Genomic DNA, 21,182 nt, shown 5'->3' with positions numbered 1-21,182 from the left:
ATTTTTACTATTCCCAATTTCGAACCAAAACACTATCCCTACCATCGTCCACTAAACTTTGAGCCTCGGTGCGTCGTTACCTTTTCAAAGCTCGGCTTCGCAAAGCCGAGCGATGAATGCGGGTGGCTGTCTACCCCGGTTGGGTCCGCTCGGCACTCGGTTCAGGGGAGGAGGTTTACTCGGCCCGAGATTCCAAGGTCCACCTCAGCGCGGAGCCGTTCGGTCTCCCGCCCGATGGCCCAATCTCGCCCGGCCGGAACGCCGCAACCACAAGGGGGCGCCGTCCCGACCCTTCCTACCTTCCCTCGCACCGGGCCGCCCGCTCCGCTTAGCAGAGCGCGAACGCGACCGTGCAGGGCGAGGCCTGGCGCGGATCGCGCACGGCGGTTCTTTTGAAACCGCCGTGATTACGACCCCCGCCGGTTCCCGCAGTACACGAAGCCCGGCATGGACCGAGGGCTCGCGTCGGCTAAACGTCGGTCTAACCGTTGCTCCGTTTAACGTCGATGCCTTACTCGCATGCTCACACGCATACGTGACCCCTTTCACACTCTCCAAACCCGGCGCTCCACCGCCGCTCGTATATCCCACACACTTTGTCACAGCACTCGCTTGTGCATTCTCCCCTCGCACAAACTCAGGTCTACTCATAACGCTCACATACTTCGTTACACACCTGATCACCGCACACCTTGGCACACACTCGTCGTTCGCACACTTCATCAACACACCTCCTCGCGCCCACTCCTCGGTCACATCCTCTGTGACAACCATGAGTGTGCACTCTTCTGCACACCCAATCACGCGCTTCAATGTGCCCTCCCGCACCCGCGCCACCACCAACTCAGATGTGCCTCCTCGCACCCGCTCCTCATCCATCTCACTCTCCGTGTCACTCTCACCACCACACTCTGTCGTGCATTCCTTCTCACTCTCGACAGCACACTCACTCTTCGGCGCACACTTTTTCCTCACACACCCCATAGTCGGACATCATTGCACACATCCTCTTTCCACGCACTCTGCACCAGTCGCACACCTCACCAGCGGCCTCTCACGAACGCCCGGGTCTAGCCCAACACCCAAGCTCACTGAATCTCCCCTCACACCATATACATTTCCGAGCATATCGCCACTCACCTCGGCACCTCTTCTCTTTCGCTCCTCCACCGCCACCTGCAAACTCTTTATTTGGTCAGTAAGCACATCATCACGCTGTGAGCACAGACCTTGCGCAAATTCCATCACCTCCTCCTTTATCTCCTTCTTAGTCTCCCTCCATCTCTTCTTAATTTCACTTTCCCCCTCTTCTACTTCCTCTAATTTTTGTTTCACCTCTTTTATCTCCCGATGCACCCCCTCGATTTCTCCCTCTAAGGCCACCTTGGTCGTTTCTATGTGCGTCCTGACTTCCCTTTCTTTTGTCTCCATTGCCTCTACCACCTCTTGTAACCTCTTTGTCAGTCCCTCATGTACCGTCTGACATTCCTTCTTTGTCACTATTAGTTCATTCTTGATCTCTTTATGCGTCGCTTTCAACCCCCCTATTACCGCCGTGTTCTTTTCCACCTGCTCCCCTAACTCCTTTTGTCCCACTGTCAGCTGCTCTACTCCCCGCGTCAAGTCTTCTATTCCCCCCTGTAACCTAGCCGTGCTGTTCCTCACCTCTTTCTCCATGCGCTCCTCACCCCGCTTTACCTCCTCGCGTACCCCCGCGACCTCTTCGCTCACCCCGCGCCTTATATCCTCCCCCATCTCTCCTATTTCCTTTGTAGATGCCGCCCTCATCTGCTCCAAATCCCCCTTGTGGGTGTACAATTTGGTTTCTAACCCGATTTTTACCTCCTCTATCTGATCCCCCATTTGTTTAATTTCCCGGGCGGATTGCTCCCCTATTTCCCTCAATTTGCCTTCTATATTGTTTTCTAACCCCTCTAACCCACTCTTCACCCTTTCCATTTGGTCCTCCTGGGTGGCCATCCTATTTTTCAACCCCGTTAACCCCTTCTTCATTTCCCCAATTTGATTACCCATGTCCTCCAATTGGCCCCCTAATTTACCTTCTAGCCCCCCAATTTTGCAGTCAAGCCCCCCGATTTGGCTTCCCATGTCATGTCTCAATTCCCCGATTTGGCTTCCCATCTCAGTTTTTAATCCACTAATTTGGCTTCCCAATTGCTCATTATCGGCCCTCATTTCCCCCATATGGTCACCCATCTCATTTCTCATTCCTCCAAATTGGCTTCCCATTTCCTTTCTCATTCTACTTTGCATTTCTTCCCCCGACTCAACCATAAGGGCCCTTATTTGCTCCATGAATAGGCCCCAGTCCATCGGTGCCGGGGGCGTGGCTGCCGCAGCCACGTGCGAGGCGCCATTTTGTGCGCCTCTAACCTCGTGCGCGAGGCCGCCATCTTGTGCGCCTGAAATCCCCTCTGCCGCATTCGTATTGCTCTCCAACCCTCTCTCTCCCAATTCCTCCCTGGGGTCCTGGGTTGCCTCTAACCCCTCTTTTATCTCCCCTACCGGCATCCGATCGCCTTGATAATCCATGGCACGATTTAATTTAGGATATTAATAAAAATTTCGGCCGCTCCAATTTTTGGCCAAATTTTTCCGATGAATTAAAAATTTGGTTCGGGTCCAAATCCCACTCCCAGACACCAATTGTTACGGATCCGGGGGACGGCACTCCCGTTAGCAAGGGGGGGTTAATCCCCTTGTCTTGTTAAGCTGGCCGTCCGACCGGTCCTGGAGGTATGACGTCACGCCCGGTCAGCGCTGAATAGGGTAGTAGGCCGATTCTTCCTATGACCTAAGTACCAGCGCCTTCCGGTACGCGAGGAAATACTCCCGCCCGGGCCGCAGCGTAATAGATGGATTGCGCCGAGCGAAGCGAGCTGCGACGCGGGCCGTTAACAAAAGACGAAACCCGATTGTAAACGGTTCGGCCGAAATCGCGCCACAGGTACTCACTCAATGGGGAAATCATTAAAGCGATCGAACGAGAAAGAAACCAAAGAATAAGCGGGAACAGGGATTTATTAATTATTTACACAAAAACCAAAACCAAAGAAGAAGGGAACGAAAGTGATTTACAGAAGAAGAAGATGAAGAAGACAGCACAAATCCTTAAACAGTCTTACTTAAACCCACAGGACAATACAGACAGACTCACACGAATAGGGGATTGCAGGCAGGAATGGCTGGAGGGATGAGAAGGGCAGACGGTCCAAGGAACGGGCGGCAGGGAGGTCCGGGGATCGCGACACAACGTCGAGGTCCCGCTTGAGCGTCCACGCTCCGGTTCAGTGGCGAAAACCCGGTCGTCAGTGCTGGTTGGTATCGCCCACGAGCGTGCCGACTCTCACTCGCCGCAGAATGTTCGCGCCAAGAAAAGAATGGTCGATCCTCTCTCCCTCCTCTCTCAACTTCTCGGGTCGTGCTCCGTCACTCATCTGCCACGAAAAGGCTTGCGCTCGCGCTATATATTGCGCGTGGTGCGATCAAGCCGCCAACTCCGATGACACGCCTACCGGTTGGCTCACCTCGGCGCTGGTTGGTCGGCAAGGGCTCTCTGGCTCCACCTTTGATGACGAGGTGGTGCCACGCCCGTGCTCTGGCGGCTCCTCCCCCCTTCTCTCCGTTCTTGGCCTCATGCGTAATGGAGTTTGGGGCGAAGAAAACAGCCCAATGCAACGGCGATGAACGCCAACTTACTGGCACTTGGAAGAGATGATTGGGGAACTGAAAGGGACCTATCTTATTTGATTGATGCAACGTAGCGTCAACTATTGGAAACACAGCCTTACCTGGAACACATAATAATGACATAACTATAGAGAGGTCCGAAAGTGTCCTACGTGTTGTGCATGGACTAACTAAGGTGCAATCTTTAATTAACAGCCAATTAAGGGGACATGTACACAGGGGACATTTATAAGGGAATTAATACTAAATTTACATGTGAAGGTTCTAAAAACCGCAGCAATATTTTATACCTGCAGAGAAATGACATTTAAAAATGATAACCCAAACTATCAAAAGTCAATGCAGACATATGTATGTATGTATGTATGTATGTATGTATGTATGTATATATGTGTGTGTGTGTGTGTGTGTATGTATATATGTGTGTGTGTGTGTGTGTGTATGTATATATGTGTGTGTGTGTGTGTGTGTGTGTGTGTGTGTGTGTATGTATATATGTGTGTGTGTGTGTGTATATATATATATATATATATATATATATATATATATATATGTATATGTATGTATGTATGTATGTATGTATGTATGTGTGTGTGTGTGTATATATATATATATATATATATATATATATATATATATATATATATATATATATACACGAGCAAAAGTACCCAGTGTTGCTGGGTAACAATGAGTCGCTTCCTTACGGGAAGAATATGAATGAGGAGGGGAGGAGGGGGGAGGGAGGGAAAGGGGGGGAGGAGAGGAGGAGGGGAGAGGGGGGGAGGAGAGGAGGGGGGAGAGGGGGGGAGGAGAGGAGGGGGGAGAGGGGGGGAGGAGGAGGAGAAGGGGAGGAGGAGGAGAGAGGGAAGGGGGAGGTGGAGGGAGAGGAGGAGGAAGGAAGGGGGAGGGAGGGAAGGGGGAAATTGGGAGGGGAGGGGGAGAGGGAGGGAAGGCATGGGAAAGGGGAGGAGGAGGAGAAGGGGAGGCGGAAGAGAGAGGGAAGGGGGAGAGGGAAGGGGGAGGGGGTATTGGGAGGGGGGGGTATTGGGAGGGGGGGGGTATTGGGAGGGGGGAGGGGAAAGGAATAGGGAGGGAGAAAAGGGGAAGGGGTGAGGTGAGGAAAGGGGGAAGGGGGAGGGGAAGGGAAAGGGGGGGAGAGGGGGAAGGGGGAAGAGAAGGGGGAAAGGAGGTGGGTAGAAGGGGGAAAGGAGGGGGTGTGTGGAAGTGGGAGGAGGGGGAAGGGGGGAAGAGGGAGGGGAGGGGAGGGGTGGGGGAGGGGGGGAGGGGGAGGGGGAGGGAAGGCATGGGAAAGGGGAGGGCAGGAAGAAGGGGAGGGGGAAGGAAAGGGAGTGGAGTGGGAGCGGGAGAGGAGGGAGGATGGTGGGGGAAAGGGGTAGAGAGGAGGGATGGGGTCAAGTAGGGGTGGGGACCGAGGAGGGGGAGGAGGGAGCAGGGAGGAGAGAGAGAAGGGAAGGAGGGTGGAGCAAGGAGGCGGGGAGGGGGGGGGGTGGTGGAGGAGAGTGACTATATCGCACAAAAATATCAGTCAATGAAAAAATGGATACATGAAAACAAAAGGTAGCTCTGTCTATTGCAATATCATGGCTTGCAAAAGCAGCCTTAATAGTGTTCACCAATTGGTGGTTCTCCTCATGAAGCATATTCAAAAAGGGTGCTATAACACACCCAAACTTCCCTGGATTTGTGACTAATTAAGTACACGGGCATTTCTCACTTAATTTGTGGAGCCCTCGCCAAGCGGCTTAAGCACTCCAGCAAGCACTCCAACGAAATGGGTGAGAAGGAACGGCTGGCTTGGCAAGCGATAGCATGATGATTGCATCTGCTTGAAATGGCCAAGGAATTTTAAAAACAGATCGATTTCAAGCAGCAAATCAGCGAAATGTGGAAACCACTGAGAGCAGACAAATTAACAAGACCGGAAGTCTAACAGTGGCGTAGCCAGGCTTGTAAAACATTATAAACCACAAACGCACATGATTAGGTTTTTAAACGGTCGCTAATGCTGTTTATAACATTAAACAAAGACATTTTGAGGAATCCAGACATCCGTGAAGTAGGTTTTACTGACAGAACTGAGGGAAGATCTACTGTAATCTCGATTATACCCACGAGGGTTGGGTACGTACCATTTTGTTGGAAGAGACGTAACGCCGATGCTTTCAATATTTGATGGTCATTTTAACAATCGGTTTGTTTGTGTTTCACACTGAATGAAAAACGTTAAGGAAGAGCATGGCGAATGTGATATATGACAGGTTCGACGATATGTTCGGCATGAACGGCATGAAATTCAAAATGACGGTGTGTGGAGAGTCAGCCGCAGTGCCGCCGGAATGACATCAGACGTAATCACATCACCCTGTCATGTGAACAGATCCTCAGCTCTGATTGGAAAACATTTGAGGGGACATACATGTTGTGAAAAACCAGTCGGGTCCACAACTTTAGTCCATCTGGTGGTTTAATTCCATTAAGACCATGACATCATTCTGTAATACAGGAAATGCAATAGGAATAAGGTTTGGCATCACATGGGTCCATCCATAACATTCAATGCAAGCAAGCTTAATATTCTATGCAGGTGTACCGTTAGCGAGTCCACTAGATGTAACATGTCACAGGAGAAGTCCCCCTGAGCACCGACCGCAGCGGGTCTTATAGCCGCGCCCCTAGCGGTGTCAGTGAGCAACGATCATCACCTGGGTTCAGCATTAGTACGAATACGATTTCACGACATTCTCCCCACCGTTAGAATTATACTGCAGAGCGGCTAGAATCGAGCGAGCGGCAGCATTAACAGGGTGTGGAACATGGTATCAGTCGACCCAACCGTAACGGTCCGGGCGGCGAATTTCTCTGCCAGCACGCGTCCGAAATTCCCCGGGTACGGCATCACGTATCCCAGAGACCCCGGCGTCGGAGGAGCTACCGGAGTCAGGTGACGAAGGGAGTACCGCCAGGCCATTGGGCACGGGCAGACGCGGCGTGGGGAGGGTCGGCAGACTTTCAGCGACGGGAGCGTCGGAAGAGTCCATAGTCTCATAGATTGGTTTGATCGGTTCGTCCGATTCCCTACAAGGGTCGGCGACCCCACATGGGGCAAGATGACGTACGGAGACAGTGGTCTCACGTCCATCAGCCGTCATCACACGAGCATGCTCAGGATTAGCCTGGAGTATCTGCACTTTGTCCACTAAGGGGTCGTACTTACTCGTGCGAACCGCCCGTTTGAGGTAGGCCGGCCCGGGCTCAGCGAGCCAACTGGGTAAAGACCGTATACACCCCGTGCTCCTGGGGTGGTGGAAGAGTCGCTCGTGGGGAGTCTGGTTGGTGGCCGTGCACAGTAGAGTCCTGATCGAGTTCAACGCCGCAGGTAGCGACCAAGCCCATTTATCGAGGCCCCGGCCGAGGGTCCGGAGGTTGAGCATGACGGCCCTCCATATAATCCCGTTGAAGCGTTCGATCTGCCCATTCGCCTGGGGTCTGTATGGCGTGGTGTAACTAGAAGCGATGTTATTTTGGAGCAGATAGCCTCGCACCTCCTGAGACAAGAAGACCGCACCCCGGTCGGTATGCACATAGGCCGGGTACCCGAAAATATAGAACAAGTTCTGTAAGCATCGCATTACCGTGGCAGCAGTCATGTCCACGCACGTATAAGCGAAGGGGAATCGCGACTACTCATCGACGATAGTGAGCAGATAGCGAGAGTTACTCGACACCGGCAATGGGCCCTTGAAATCCATCGCCAAGCGTTCCCACGGCCTCGTAGCCCTAACCAGAGTCCCCATGGGTGGGTTATAGAAACGCGGTTTGATTTCCGCGCATATAGCGCAGTCGTGACAGATACGGCGGATATCGTCAATCGAGTATGGTAGATTGCCACGCCGCACAAAATGAGTGAAACGCGTTACGCCCGGATGCCCCGCAGTGGCATGCAGCAAGCGTAGGCCCTCCAAAGTGGCGATACCCGCGCACGTAGCCGGTCTCGATAAGGCGTCGGCGGCCTGGTTATCCTTCCCCGGGCGGTATTTGATAGTGTAGCAGAAGTCGGTAAGCTCTATACGCCAGCGAGTGATTTTCTCATTCTTAATGCGCTGGGTGTGTAATGTGTCATACATGAACGCAACACTTTGCTGGTCCGTGATGATTTGGAAACATCGCCCGAGTAAGTACGGGTGCCATCGCCGAATAGACTCGACGTCGCATACGCTTCCTTTATCGACAGACGAATGTCTCCGCTCAGCGGAGGTAAGAGTCCGTGAAAAGAAAGCCACCGGACGCCCTCCTTGGGAGAGGGTCACCGCGATGGCCTGATCCGAGGCATCACTTTCGAGGACGAAAGATCCGCTCTCGTCGATCGTCGCCACAGCGGCACTGGCGATGTCGGCCTTAAGGCCTCCAATGGCCGCCAATGCGGCCGGACGCAGAGGGAATGTGTCGCAGGCCACAAGGGGGCGGAGTTTCGCAGAGAAATTTTGGACCCATTTGGAGTAATGGGCGAACAGCCCGAGGGCGCGCTTCAGGGATGCCCGATCGCAGGGAGGGGCCATGTCGAGCAAAGGTCGCAGACGCTCCTTATCCGGAGCGACAGAGCCATGGGTCACGGTGTACCCCAGAAGATCTATCTTGCGTAGAGAGTATTGACACTTATCCTCGTTCATGGTTAAGTGATACCTCTGCGCGACCTCGAGGAAGCGCGTCAGATTAGCATCATGGTGCCCTTGGTCATACCCACAAACCGTAAGATTGTCTAGGTAGACGAAAACATCGGTTAAGTTCTCCCTCACAATGAGGTCATCCATGGCCCTCTGGAAACAGGCGACCCCATTCGTTACCCCAAAAGGCAATCGAGTAAACTGGTACAACCGTTGCCCCGACTCAAATGCGGTATAGATACGATCTGCCCTAGAGATGGGGATCTGATGGTACGCACTACGGAGATCGAGAGTGCTGTAGACTGAGTACTGGGCCACCTGTCGCACCAGCGCGTCCATCCCTGGAAGGGGGTAGGCATCCAGCTGTGTAAAGCGGTTAATCGTTTGGGAATAGTCGATTACCATGCGTCTGCGGTGTGCATCGCTTCGCACCACCAAGACCTGGGCTCGCCACGACGAACGGCTAGGTTCTATGATACCGTCTTTCAAGAGCTGAGCCGTTTCGTCCGCAATGAATTGCATGTCTGCTCGAGAGTAGCGCCGTGATTTTACCGCGACAGGGGTACAGTCGGAGGTTAGATTGGGGAACAGCGAAAGCGGCTGGATCTCCATTTTCGCTGGGGCACACACAGCAAGCGCGTCAGCCCCCACAACAAGCGTGTCAGGCCCACCAAACTCCATTTCCAGACGTCCATGTCGCTGAAGAAAATCGTGTCCTAACAGAATATCAGCACATAAAGCAGGTAAGACCATAAGGTGTACATCTGGGAAAACCCGTCCCTTTATCACGAGTTTCAATCGGCATTCCCCCTTCGTGCTGAGTCGAAGTCCCTGGGAAGCCATGAAGATCCGTCTCGTAGACCTCAAGACCTGCCAACCATGCCTGTGCACTAGTCGCTGGTCGATAAAACTATCTGTAGACCCTATATCCACCAAGGCCCGCACACAATGGCCTTCGACCATGAGGGGAATAAGGGCTTGAGCCAGGCCGGACGAGCCTGCTGGGAGTGGGACCGAACCTCCCGAGTGGGTCGGCCTCGCCTCGCGGGCGGATCCTATGCCAGCGGCAGTTTTCCGGGCGTCAGAGGGTGCCCGTGGAGTCTCGTATAAGTCGTCAGGGTGTGTTCCCATGCAATCTGCAGTTTTGCGGTCGTTGCCGCAGTATTCGTTGTCCATGAGGAATCCGTTAAAGCCATCAGAGAGCTTTCCCATGCATTCCGGTGTTTTGCGATTCAAAATCGCCGTTTGATGTGTATGGGCCTCCGTAGTATTCGAAATCGCTGTTTGACGATTTTGACGGGTATAGGCCTCCGTAGTATTCGAAATCGCCGTTTGACGATTTTGACGGGTATAGGCCTCCGTAGTATTCAAAAACGCCGTTTGACGGGTGAGGGCCACCGTAGTTGGTACCGAACTCGTGTCGCCGCCAGTGGACGCTGTACGCTCTTGAGAGACACGACGAGAACGTACCGCTGGGGCTTGGCGAGGCTCCAAAGCCCCTCGCGTGGCCCGGAGTCTGGTCAAGGACGCATGCGCCGTGCCCGATCGAGGATGAGACTGTTGTGGCTGTTCGGTGACTCTCGCCAAGGTCGATTGAGCGACCAGGGGCCCGCGAGGAGGGGCCCTGTCTTTCAAAGCCGGGTAAGGCGCCGTGTTCCGAGCTCGGCACGTAGGCTCCGCAATGAGCCCATTCAAGGTCGCGCGCGGCCGCGAGCTGCGTGCGGTTTTCCGGCACACTTTCGCGTAGTGCCCCTTTTGTGAGCACAAATGGCATATGGCATCCCGAGCCGGACACGCGGCCCGGGAATAACGTTGTCCCCCAGAGAAATAGCAGGTGGCTCCGCGTAAGGCCTTGGGTCTGGCCGTTGTGGCAGCCATCAGGACCGGATCCTCCTCCGGAGCATCCTGGAGTTCCGCGAGCAGTTCCGCTCCCTCGGCGGTAGCACTCTCCGGCCGTGCGTGGAGCGAGGTTCCCGCCAAGAGGCGCGTGCGATCATAGACGTTCGACTGCAACCGCGCTTCAGTGTGTACCTTTCCTTGCTCGAGTGCCGCAGCGAAGGTCAGGTCGGTCTTCTCCAGGAGTTTGAGCCTTAGGTCCTGAGAGGAGACCCCAGCGACATAGGCGTCTAGCAAAAGGTCATCCTGAGCCTGCTCGTGAGTCCGTGGCTCCCGGGTGCTGTCCAGCAAGAGTTGCCGGAGCTCCTGGGCATAGTGATCCATCGGCTCGTTGGGTTGCTGGCGTCGCGTTAGTAGCAAGTGCCGAGCGTACACCGGGCTCTTTTCCTTTATATACAATCGTTTGAGCTCCGCAATCGTGAGGTCGTACGTCGCGCATTGTGCGATGCTATTGTACACCTTGTAGTCGATTTTGGAGTGAGCGTTGCTAGCTTCGCGACAGCCGTCGGCTCGGTCTCAGGCTCAGCGAAATGGTTCTCCAACGTTTTGAGCCAGTGCTTCAGTTGCAATCCACCATCCGAGGCTTGCGGGTCGGCGCAGAATGGTGTGACCACCAGCGTCTTGTTGCCCACCATGTCGGTAGATCATTAATGGAATTAAGTGTTGTGAAAAACCAGTCGGGTCCACAACTTTAGTCCATCTGGTGGTTTAATTCCATTAAGACCATGACATCATTCTGTAATACAGGAAATGCAATAGGAATAAGGTTTGGCATCACATGGGTCCATCCATAACATTCAATGCAAGCAAGCTTAATATTCTATGCAGGCGTACCATTAGCGAGTCCACTAGATGTAACATGCCACAGGAGAAGTCCCCCTGAGCACCGACCGCAGCGGGTCTTATAGCCACGCCCCTAGCGGTGTCAGCGAGCAACGATCATCACCTGGGTTCAGCATTAGTACGAATACGATTTCACTACAATACATACATACATATATACAGACGGACTAACACGGTTCTAGATGGCTGAGCCCTATGGGCTACGCCGGAAAAAAAAAAGGGTGTTATAACACACCAAAACTTCCCCAGCCTTGTGACTAATTACGAGCCCTCGCGAAATGGCTTAGGCAATCCAGCAAAGCACTCCAACTAAATGGGTGATAAGGAACGGCTGGTTTGGCAAGTGATAGCAAGCTGATTGCTTCTGGTTGAAATGGCCAAGGAATTTTAAAAACAGACAGATTTTCAAGCAGCAAATCATGTGGAAACCACTGAGAGCAGACAGATAAAAAAAAGGGTGTTATAACACATCCAAACTTCCCCGGACTTGTGACAAAAAAACAAAAAGAGAGCTCTGTCGATTGTAACGCCATGGCTTGCAAAAGAGGCCTGAATAGCGTTCACCAATCGCTAGATATGGTAAATTTTGTCTGATTTCACTCCAGATTTGGACATTATTTCATCTACAGCATCCATTTTTCATATCCAAATCCAGATTTTGATGATATGCTTCAATTATGTAATGATTAATCGATCGTGTTTCCAAGGCAAGTCACGTTTGAGTAAGCCGGAACAAAATGGTGGCTTAATAATCCAGCGAGGTGCAGTGGGCTGACCAAGATGGCGGGCCACCATATTGGGAAACCACCACATCAGGTTTTTTCTTATGAGCACCTCGTTAATTATCTTTAAAAAGGGTGTTTGAACACACTCAAACACCCAAGTTTTCATCCTTACAATCTGTTGGAAGTCCAGGTGTATGCATGCAAAGTTTGGGGCCGCTAGGTTTAATGGTTTTGGAGTTATGGAGGAGACAGACGGACCGGGTAATTTTATTTATAGCAAGTACAGCATGTTAAAGGTGCCTTGGTATTTGGATGTGTGTGAAACTCTTGGTGTCCGTTTTCCCTTTTATGATTGTTATTTGCATTTCTAAATTTATATTTAGTTTTCCCTATTTTTATATTTATATTTAGTTTTCCCCGGTGTGTACCCCGATTTAGAATAGGTACACCGTATCCCTGCGCATCGTAAGAGGCGATTAAGGGTTGGCGTCAGGAAGGGCATCCAGCCATTAAAAAAAAACAAAAAAAAAACGGCCTCAAACAGGGAACCATGATTGTCATGGGACCCGCAAGGCTAACCCCTGCTCTGTCAGGGAAAAATGGCCTTAAAACGATCATTCATTCATTCATTCATTTCCCTAAACACAAATATATATATATATATATATATATATATATATATATATATATATATATATATATAGTGCATTCAGAAAGTATTCAGACCCCTTCACTTTTTTCACATTTTGTTATGTTGCAGCCTTATGTTTAAATCGTTTAAATTCATTTTTTCCCTCATCAATCTACACAATACCCCATAATGACAAAGAGAAAACAGGATTTTAGAAAGTTTTGCAGATTTATTAAAAAGAAAAAACTGAAATATCACATTGACATAAGTATTCATACCCTTTGCCATGACACTTGAAATTTAGCTCAGGTGCTTCCCATTTCTCTTGATCATCTTCGAGATGTTTCTACACCTTGATTGGAGTCCACCTGTGGTAAATTCAATTGATTGGACACGATTTGGAAAGGCACACACCTGTCTATATAAGGTCTCACAGCTGACAATGCGTATCAGAGCAAAAACCAAGCCATGAGGTCGAAGGAACTGCCTGCAGAGCTCAGAGACAGGATTGTGTCGAGGCACAGATCTGGGGATGCCTACAAAAAAATTCTGCTGCATTGAAGGTTCCCAAGAGCACAGTGGCCTCCATAATTCTTAAATGGAAGAAGTTTGGAACAACGAGGACTCTTCCTAGAGCTGGCCGCCCGGCCAAACTGAGCAATCGGGGGAGACGGGCCTTGGTAAGACAGGTGACCAAGAACCCGATGGTCACTCTGGCTGAGCTCCAGAGATCCTGTGTGGAGATGGGAGAAACTTCCAGAAGGACAACCATCACTGCAATACTCCACCGATCTGGGCTTTATGGCAGAGTGGCCAGATGGAAGCCTCTCCTCAGTGAAAGACACATGAAAGCCCACTTGGAGTTTGCAAAAAAGCACCTAAAGGACTCTCACACTGGGAGAAATAAGATTCTGTGGTCTGATGAAACCAAGATTGATGAAACCGAAGGTTCACCTTCCAACAGGACAATGACCCTCAGCACACAGCCAAGACAACGCAAGAGTGGCTTAGGGACAACTCTGTGAAGGTCCTTGAGTGGCCCAGACAGAGCCCTGACTTGAACCCAATCAAACATCTCTGGAGAGACCTGAAAATGGCTGTCCACCAACGGTCCCCATCCAACCTGACAGAGCTTGAGAGGATCTGCAGAGAAGAATGGCAGAAAATCCCCAAATCCAGGTGTGCAAAGCTTGTCGCGTCATACCCAAGAAGACTCGATTGGCTTCTATCAAGCCTGGTGTTGGCTTAACGGTTAGGGTGCCGGCTTGGAATCTTAGGATCCCGAGTTTGAATCCCGATCGATCTCTGAATTAACGCCAGGGGGATTGACTCAGCCTATCATCCTTCCGAGGTCGGCAAATTGAGTACCAGCTTGCTGGGATGAATGATCCCGATGTGGACCCTGGCTTAGAATAGGTACACCATATCCCTACGCATCGTAAGAGGTGACTAGGGGTTGGCGTCAGGAAGGGCCATAAAAAACATTGCCTCAAACAGGGAACCATGATTGTCATGGGGCCCATAAGGTTAACCCCCCACCCTAGCGGAGAAAAATTGCCTTAAAACGATCAAAAAAGAAAGAAATTGTGTTGTAAATGACAGCACACTGAGCAATAAAAGAATTAATAATACTTCTTTATTAATAGCCTGACGTTTCAAGAACAAACTAGTTCTCTTGCTCAGAGGCGTTGAGTGTGGTGTTAACCATTAAGTTCCTTTGGGAACGGTTCATGTCATGGATTGGTCCACGTCCTTGCCAATCACAGGGCTTCCCTGCATTCAAATGACTCTGCCATTTTTGACGTTGTAATTGATTGCGTAGTGCTATGTATGTGGGGTGTTCGTCGATGTGTCAGTTGATGGAGTTTTTATCAGAGTACCAGGCCTCGACAATCTGTGTGTGTGTGTGTGTGTGTGTGTGTGTGTGTGTATGTATATGTATATATATGTATATATATATATATATATATATATATATATATATATATATATATATACATACATATACATATATACATATATATACATATATATACATATATATACATATACATATATATACATATATATACATATACATATACATATATACATATATACATATATATACTAACATAAATATATATATATATATATATATATATATATATATATATATATATATATATATATATACACATATACATTTAGAAATGCAAATATAAATTATAAAAGGGAAAACAGACACTAATAGTTTCACACACATCCAAATGCCAAGGCACCTTTAACATGGTGCAGTCTTTCGGTAATTGGTATGACTGGAAGGCATCCCAAAATGCAAAGCCTGTCCACGTCTGCTATGTCCTGGAAATAAACTTGACAAAAACATCGAAAAATGTGTTTCTGGCAAAATCAGGCAAAAGCTCAAATGGTAAATAAAGAAACACAGAAGGGATTACAAAGCACATTCAGTTACACACACACACACACACACACACACACACACACACACACACACACACACGCGCGCGCACACACACACACACACACACACACACACACACACACACACACACACACACACACACACACACACACACACACGGAACCTTGCTGCTGCCCAATAGTGAATGACTGGCACAATTGAACCGTAAAGTGGATGCTGAAACAAAGGCCACACAATTTTTTCATTTTTTTTCCCCCACTCCTCTATTTCAAAGGAGCTTGGCATGTGGCTGGTTGTGGGACCACAGAGTGGAACGGAAAGGAGTGATGCTGTAAATTGGCTCATTTAAACCATTCACCATGCTGCAGCAGAAGCATAATTGAAATAACAACACAAATTGAATTGATGAATACAATAATTTATGTATTTTTAAAATGAAATGAGAACAACTAAAAAAGCAAAAAGTCCAATTTTGTTTGCGAAATCCAAGCACCTCAGTGCCTTTGACCAACCTGTGGTCCGACGACACCTGCTGGGCCAGCAGAGCCAGTTTTTCCTTGGAATCCCTTCAGGAGAAAGCAGAGGAAATAAAAGTAAGTACAACACTTTTATTTCTCTTTGTAATCATTATGAATGGATCACTTCAAAATAAATGTTTGTTTTGTTGTCTGAAGTTGTAAAATTCAGTTGTTAAAGTTAACAGGTGAGAAATTCAACACTCACTGTTTCTCCTCTCTGCCCTGGGTGCCCTGGCAATCCATCTTTTCCGGAGGGACCCTAAATTGTGAATATCAATAATAGTACAATGATGGTTATAATTCAGTGGAATGCAAACACAGCATTTTGTGTCTCAATCTGCCCCTTCACCCAATTATGCCCATATCTTACCCATGTCCCCTCTGGAAGGATGGCATACTCTACGAAGACACTGTGCGCAAGTTAGAAGTTGGATATTCTCATATCAACAATTTAAAAAAAACTAACAAACGAGCGCAAAGTCTTACCTCGCGCGCTCATACAATCGTTAACTGAAAACGCTGCTATCATGGCCCATATACTCGTATCATCTACCCTATTATGTGACATGCATTGCCATTATCCATAACTTTCTTGGTTATTAGAATATGTAATGATGCCATTTGTGCACATTAAGGCTGTGAAATTGCAAGAAGATGAATATGAAAATTTTTCAAGATACATTCACCTTGGCTAGTCGATAATATATATGAAGTTTTGCATTGATGTGGTGATAAGCGTTTGTGGAGATATTTATTTTACATTTTTATTTTCAATCGAATATAGCCACCAGGCCATGTGACTGATGACGTCACAAATATTATTCATTGCTCACATATGGTCATAGATCAGATATATGAGGTTTCAGGTTTTTCGGACAAGGATTTAGATTCAACCAATTACGGCTGGAATACCACTGCACCGATGACGTCATCATATTCACCCTAATACCCCATGGGAAGTTGATGACGTGCCAAGTTTCAATTTTTTCTCGTTGAGCGGTTTTGAAGATGTCCAATTTATTTGTCCCCCGTCGCACAGTGGAGCGAAAGGAGGACTATGGCTTTCCCCTCCGTCCGTGTGTCCGTCCGTCCGTCCGTCCATCCGTGTGCGTGCGTGCGTGCGTAAGTGAAGGACCGCATTCGAATTTGGTGTGTGGGTGCAACCCCCGTCAAAATCCAAGATGGCCGCCGCCATGTATGTCTGATGCCATGTATGTCTGAACCTTGTAACCTGCATATCTTGAAAAATAAGCGAAGTACCAACTTCTAATCTGGTGTGTGGGTGCATCTAGGCATAAGGAAGAACGCTATTGAAAATTGGGTCGCCACGTCAAAATCCAAGATGGCCGCCGCCATGTATGTCTGAACCTTGTGAGATGAATATCTTGAAAAATAAGCGAAGTACCAACTTCTAAGTTGGTGTGTGGGTGTATCTCGGCATAAGGACGAACGCTATTGAAAATTGGGTCGCCACGTCAAAATCCAAGATGGCCGCCACCATATATATGTCTGAAACTTGTGAGCGAAATATCTCGAACAATAAGCGAAGTACCAACGTCTAATCTGGTGTGTGGGTGTATCTATTGGGTCGCCACGTCAAAATCCAAGATGGCCACCGCGATGTATGTCCGAACCTTGTGATATGAATATCTTGAAAAATAAGCGAAGTATCAACTTCTAATTTGGTGTGTGGGTGTATCTAGGCATAAGGAAGAACGCTGTTGAAAATTGGGTCGCCATGTCAAAATCCAAGATGGCCGCCGCCATGTATGTCCGAACCTTGTGAGATGAATATCTTGAAAAATAAGCGAAGTATCAACTTCTAATTTGGTGTGTGGGTGTATCTCGCCATAAGGAAGAACGCTATTGAAAATTGGGTCGCCACGTCAAAATCCAAGATGGCCGCCACCATATATATGTCTGAACCTTGTGAGCGAAATATCATATCATAGCATGTTTTCTGCGTGTTCCACTTTGTCAACTCACATCACTTCCCCGACGGGGGACCTAGGCGTAACGCTTGTTTACTTTAATCCAATATGGCTGCCATACCATGTGACCTTTAACATCAGAGTTATCAATAAAATATTATGCATAAGGAGTCCTCACTATGTTGAAAGTTTGCACCGATCAGACAAGCAGATGCAGAGAAAAAAATTAAACCATAAATATATAGACATGGACACGTGCGCACACATGCAAACACACATGCGCACACACGCACAAAATTGTGATTGTAGATGCACATGAATAATGGTTGTACGCATGTTATACCTGGCATATTAAATAAACACATATTGATTTGTGATTTTACTCATATTGATATGTCATATTTATATGTCATATATATGATATATATGACATATATATGACATATATATGACATATATATGTCATATATATCATATATATGACATAATATTGTCATATTATGTCAGACTCATATTGATACTCATATAATATTTTATTATAAGTTATTATATTATTATAAGTGATTATACACATATTAATATGTGATTATACACATATTGATATGTGATTATACACATATTGACATGTGATTATACACATATTGACATGTGATTATACACATTGATATGTGATTATGTGCATATTGATATGTGATTATGTGCATATTGATATGTGATTATACACATATCGATATGTGATTATACACATGTTGATATGTGATTATACACATGTTGATATGTGATTGTACACATATTATCCGTGACATATTGTACATAACAGAAGGACTTGCTGCCTTTGGGATTGGCCAGGGGGGTTGTATTATTATCGTTATTCAATCACACAATTCAAAATACCTTACTGCGCTGGAAAACGTGGTGACAGGAATACTTTACTGTAAAGGGTGGGGACTTGCAATAAATACCCTCTCCCACCTGGAGCGGTGCTGCACGATTTACATTTACATTGAGAATTTACACGTCGCTGCCCCTCCCTCCCAAGACCACCTGCAAAAATAAAAACACCTCGATCGATACACTAATTAGGGTCATGCTGATCTTATGTAGCAAGTCTGGATGTAATTGGCCTAGAACTGTAGGAGGAGTCGCAAGACAAACAAGCAAACAAGAAGACGTCATGCGGAGCACGATACTTGCAAAATCCGTCCCCTACCCCCAAGAAAAAAAATTCCATTGATACAGCAAATTGTCCATTTCATCAAGATTAAAATTGACAATCTTGATCAAAGCTCGGGTCAATAGGAGAAAAGTGACGATTTTTCTGATGAAAAATGATGATTTTGTAAGGATGACCTTGAGTTGACCTTTGACCATTTGACCTCAAAAATATTTAGTTTCCCTATTTAGTGACTCAATGTGCAAATGCTGTTCAATTTTCAAGTCAATCGGATGAAAATTGAGGATTTAAAAAACTTGGCCTATGTTCACCTCAAAAATAGTTGGTGGTTGAATTCAGTGACCATATAATATGTAAATCCTTTTAGAATTTCAAGTCAATCAAATGAAAATTGGTGATTTTAGAAATTCGGCCAATGTTGACCTTTTGGCCTATGTTCACCTAAAATATAATTTGTGGTTGAATTCAGTGACCAGATATGTAAGTCATCTTCAAATTTCAAGTCAAATGGATGAAAATTGAGGATTTTAGAAATTTGGCCTATGTTGACCTTTTGGCCTATGTTGACCTTTTGGCCTGTTGACCTTTTGGCCTATGTTGACCTCAAAAATACTTTGTGGTTGAATTCAGTGACCAGATATGCAAGTTCTCTTCAAATTTCAAGTCAATCGGATGAAAATTTAGGATTTTAGAAATTTGGCCAATCTTGATATTTTGGCCTATGTTGACCTCAAATATACTTGGTGGCTGAATTCAGTGACCAGATATGCAAGTCCTCTTCAAATTTCAAGTCAATCGGATGAAAATTGAGGATTTTAGAAATTTGGCAAAGTTGGTGACCTTTGGCCTATGTTGACCTTTTGACCCCAAAAACAATAGGCTTCTCAATTGGGACGACCTATACAACTTGGTTAAGTTTCGTGACGATCGGTTTCGAATTGTGACCTGTAGGCTGGTGACAAACAAACAGACAAACAAACAGACAAGCAGACAAACACAGACAGACAGACAGAACCACAAACGCAACCAACCAATATACTTGAAAAATCTTCGATTTTGCAAGTAACAAACAAGAAGACGTCATGCAGAGCTCGACACTTGCAAAATCCTCCCCCTCCACACCTACCCCCTCCCCCAAAACAGGATGCCATTATAAAATAATAATAACCACCTTTAGAGGCCATTTTTCCCCGCAAGCGGGGGTTGGCCTTTTTCGGGAACTGTGGTTGTTGTTGTTTTTCGGTCCCCTTTTTGAAGCAATGTTTTACGGCCGGATGCCCTTCCTGACGCCAACCCTTTTTGCCGCCTTTAACGACAAGCAGGGAATTACCAGTGAACTGGTACTCAATTAGCTGACCTCGGAAGGATGACAGGCTGAGTCAACCCCCCTGGCGTTAATTCAGCGATCGACCGAGATTCGAACCCAGGATCCTAGGATCCTAAGCCGGCACCCTAGCCGCTAGCCCAACACCAGGGTCCATAATGCCATTGATCCATAAAATTGTCCATTTCATCCAGATTGAAATTGACGATCTCGATCAAAGCTCGGGTTAATAGTGTGAAAAGTGACGATATTTGTAATGAAAATTGATGATTTTAAAAGTTGCACTTTGAGTTGACCTTTGACCTTTTGACTTCAAAATAGTTGTTTTCCCAATTCAGTGAGGCGCTATGCAAATGCAGTTAAATTTTCAATTCAATTGGATGAAAATTGATGGTTTTTCAGATGAAAATTGATGATTTTGGAAGTTGCCCCAATTCAGTGAGGCACTATGCAAATGCAGTTAAATTTTCAATTCAATCGGATGAAAATTGATGGTTTTTCAGATGAAAATTGATGATTTGGGAAGTTTGACCTTGAGTTTACCTTTGACCTTTTGAACTCATAAATAGTTGGTTTCCCAATTCAGTGACTCGATATACAAATGCTATTCAATTTTCAAGTCAATCGGATTAAAAATGGCGATTTTAGAAATTTGACCTCCAGATGACCTTTGACCTCAAAATCATTAGGCTTCTCAATTGGGACGACCTATGCAACATGGTGAAGTTTCGTGACGATCGGTTTAGAATTGTGACCTGTAGGCCGGTGACAAACAGACAGACAAACCGACAAACAGAACCACAAACGCAACCGTCCAATATACTTCAAAAATCTTCGATTTTGTAATTAACAAACAAACAAACACCTACCTGTCCATGAATTATAGCAAGGATGATATAGACACATTATCCACACACACGGATACTTTGAGATTGGACAGAGGTGTATAATTTGAGATCTGGTTGGACTCCATGCCATCTCCTGAAACTCACCCACGTGTGGAGATAGCAGTCATTAACAGCAACTTGGACACACACACACTCACACACACGTGGATACTTCGAGACTTGGGAGAACTCCATTACACATTCTGAAACAAACAAAACAAACAAACAAAACAAACAAAACAAACAAACAAACAAAACAAAACAAACAAACAAACAAAACAAACAAACAAAACAAACAAACAAAACAAACAGACAAAACAAAACAAACAAACAAACCAAACAAACAAAACAAACAAAACAAAACAAAAAAAACAAAAACAAAAAAAAAACAAACCAAACAAACAAAACAAAACCAAACAAACAAAACAAAAC

General features: G+C 47.0%; 1 protein-coding gene across 1 annotated transcript in view; it reads right to left on the bottom strand.

Moving 5' to 3' along the window:
* Positions 1-21,182, bottom strand: part of LOC137433197 (uncharacterized) — a 726,873-nt gene that overhangs the window by 206,864 nt on the left and 498,827 nt on the right. The window contains exons 32-33 of the mRNA XM_078784000.1: positions 15,640-15,693; positions 15,429-15,482 (exon numbers count right to left, since the gene is read on the bottom strand). Of these exons, the coding sequence (XP_078640126.1) occupies positions 15,429-15,482; positions 15,640-15,693 (108 nt within the window). The remainder of the gene's footprint in view (positions 1-15,428; positions 15,483-15,639; positions 15,694-21,182) is intronic.

The sequence above is a fragment of the Myxine glutinosa genome, chromosome 8 (genome assembly GCF_964187855.1).
Source record: "Myxine glutinosa chromosome 8, kmMyxGlut1.1, whole genome shotgun sequence".
In the NCBI taxonomy this organism is placed as follows: domain Eukaryota; kingdom Metazoa; phylum Chordata; class Myxini; order Myxiniformes; family Myxinidae; genus Myxine; species Myxine glutinosa.
Note: the sequence above shows the minus strand (reverse complement) of the source record. Positions and strands in the feature narration are given on the sequence as shown.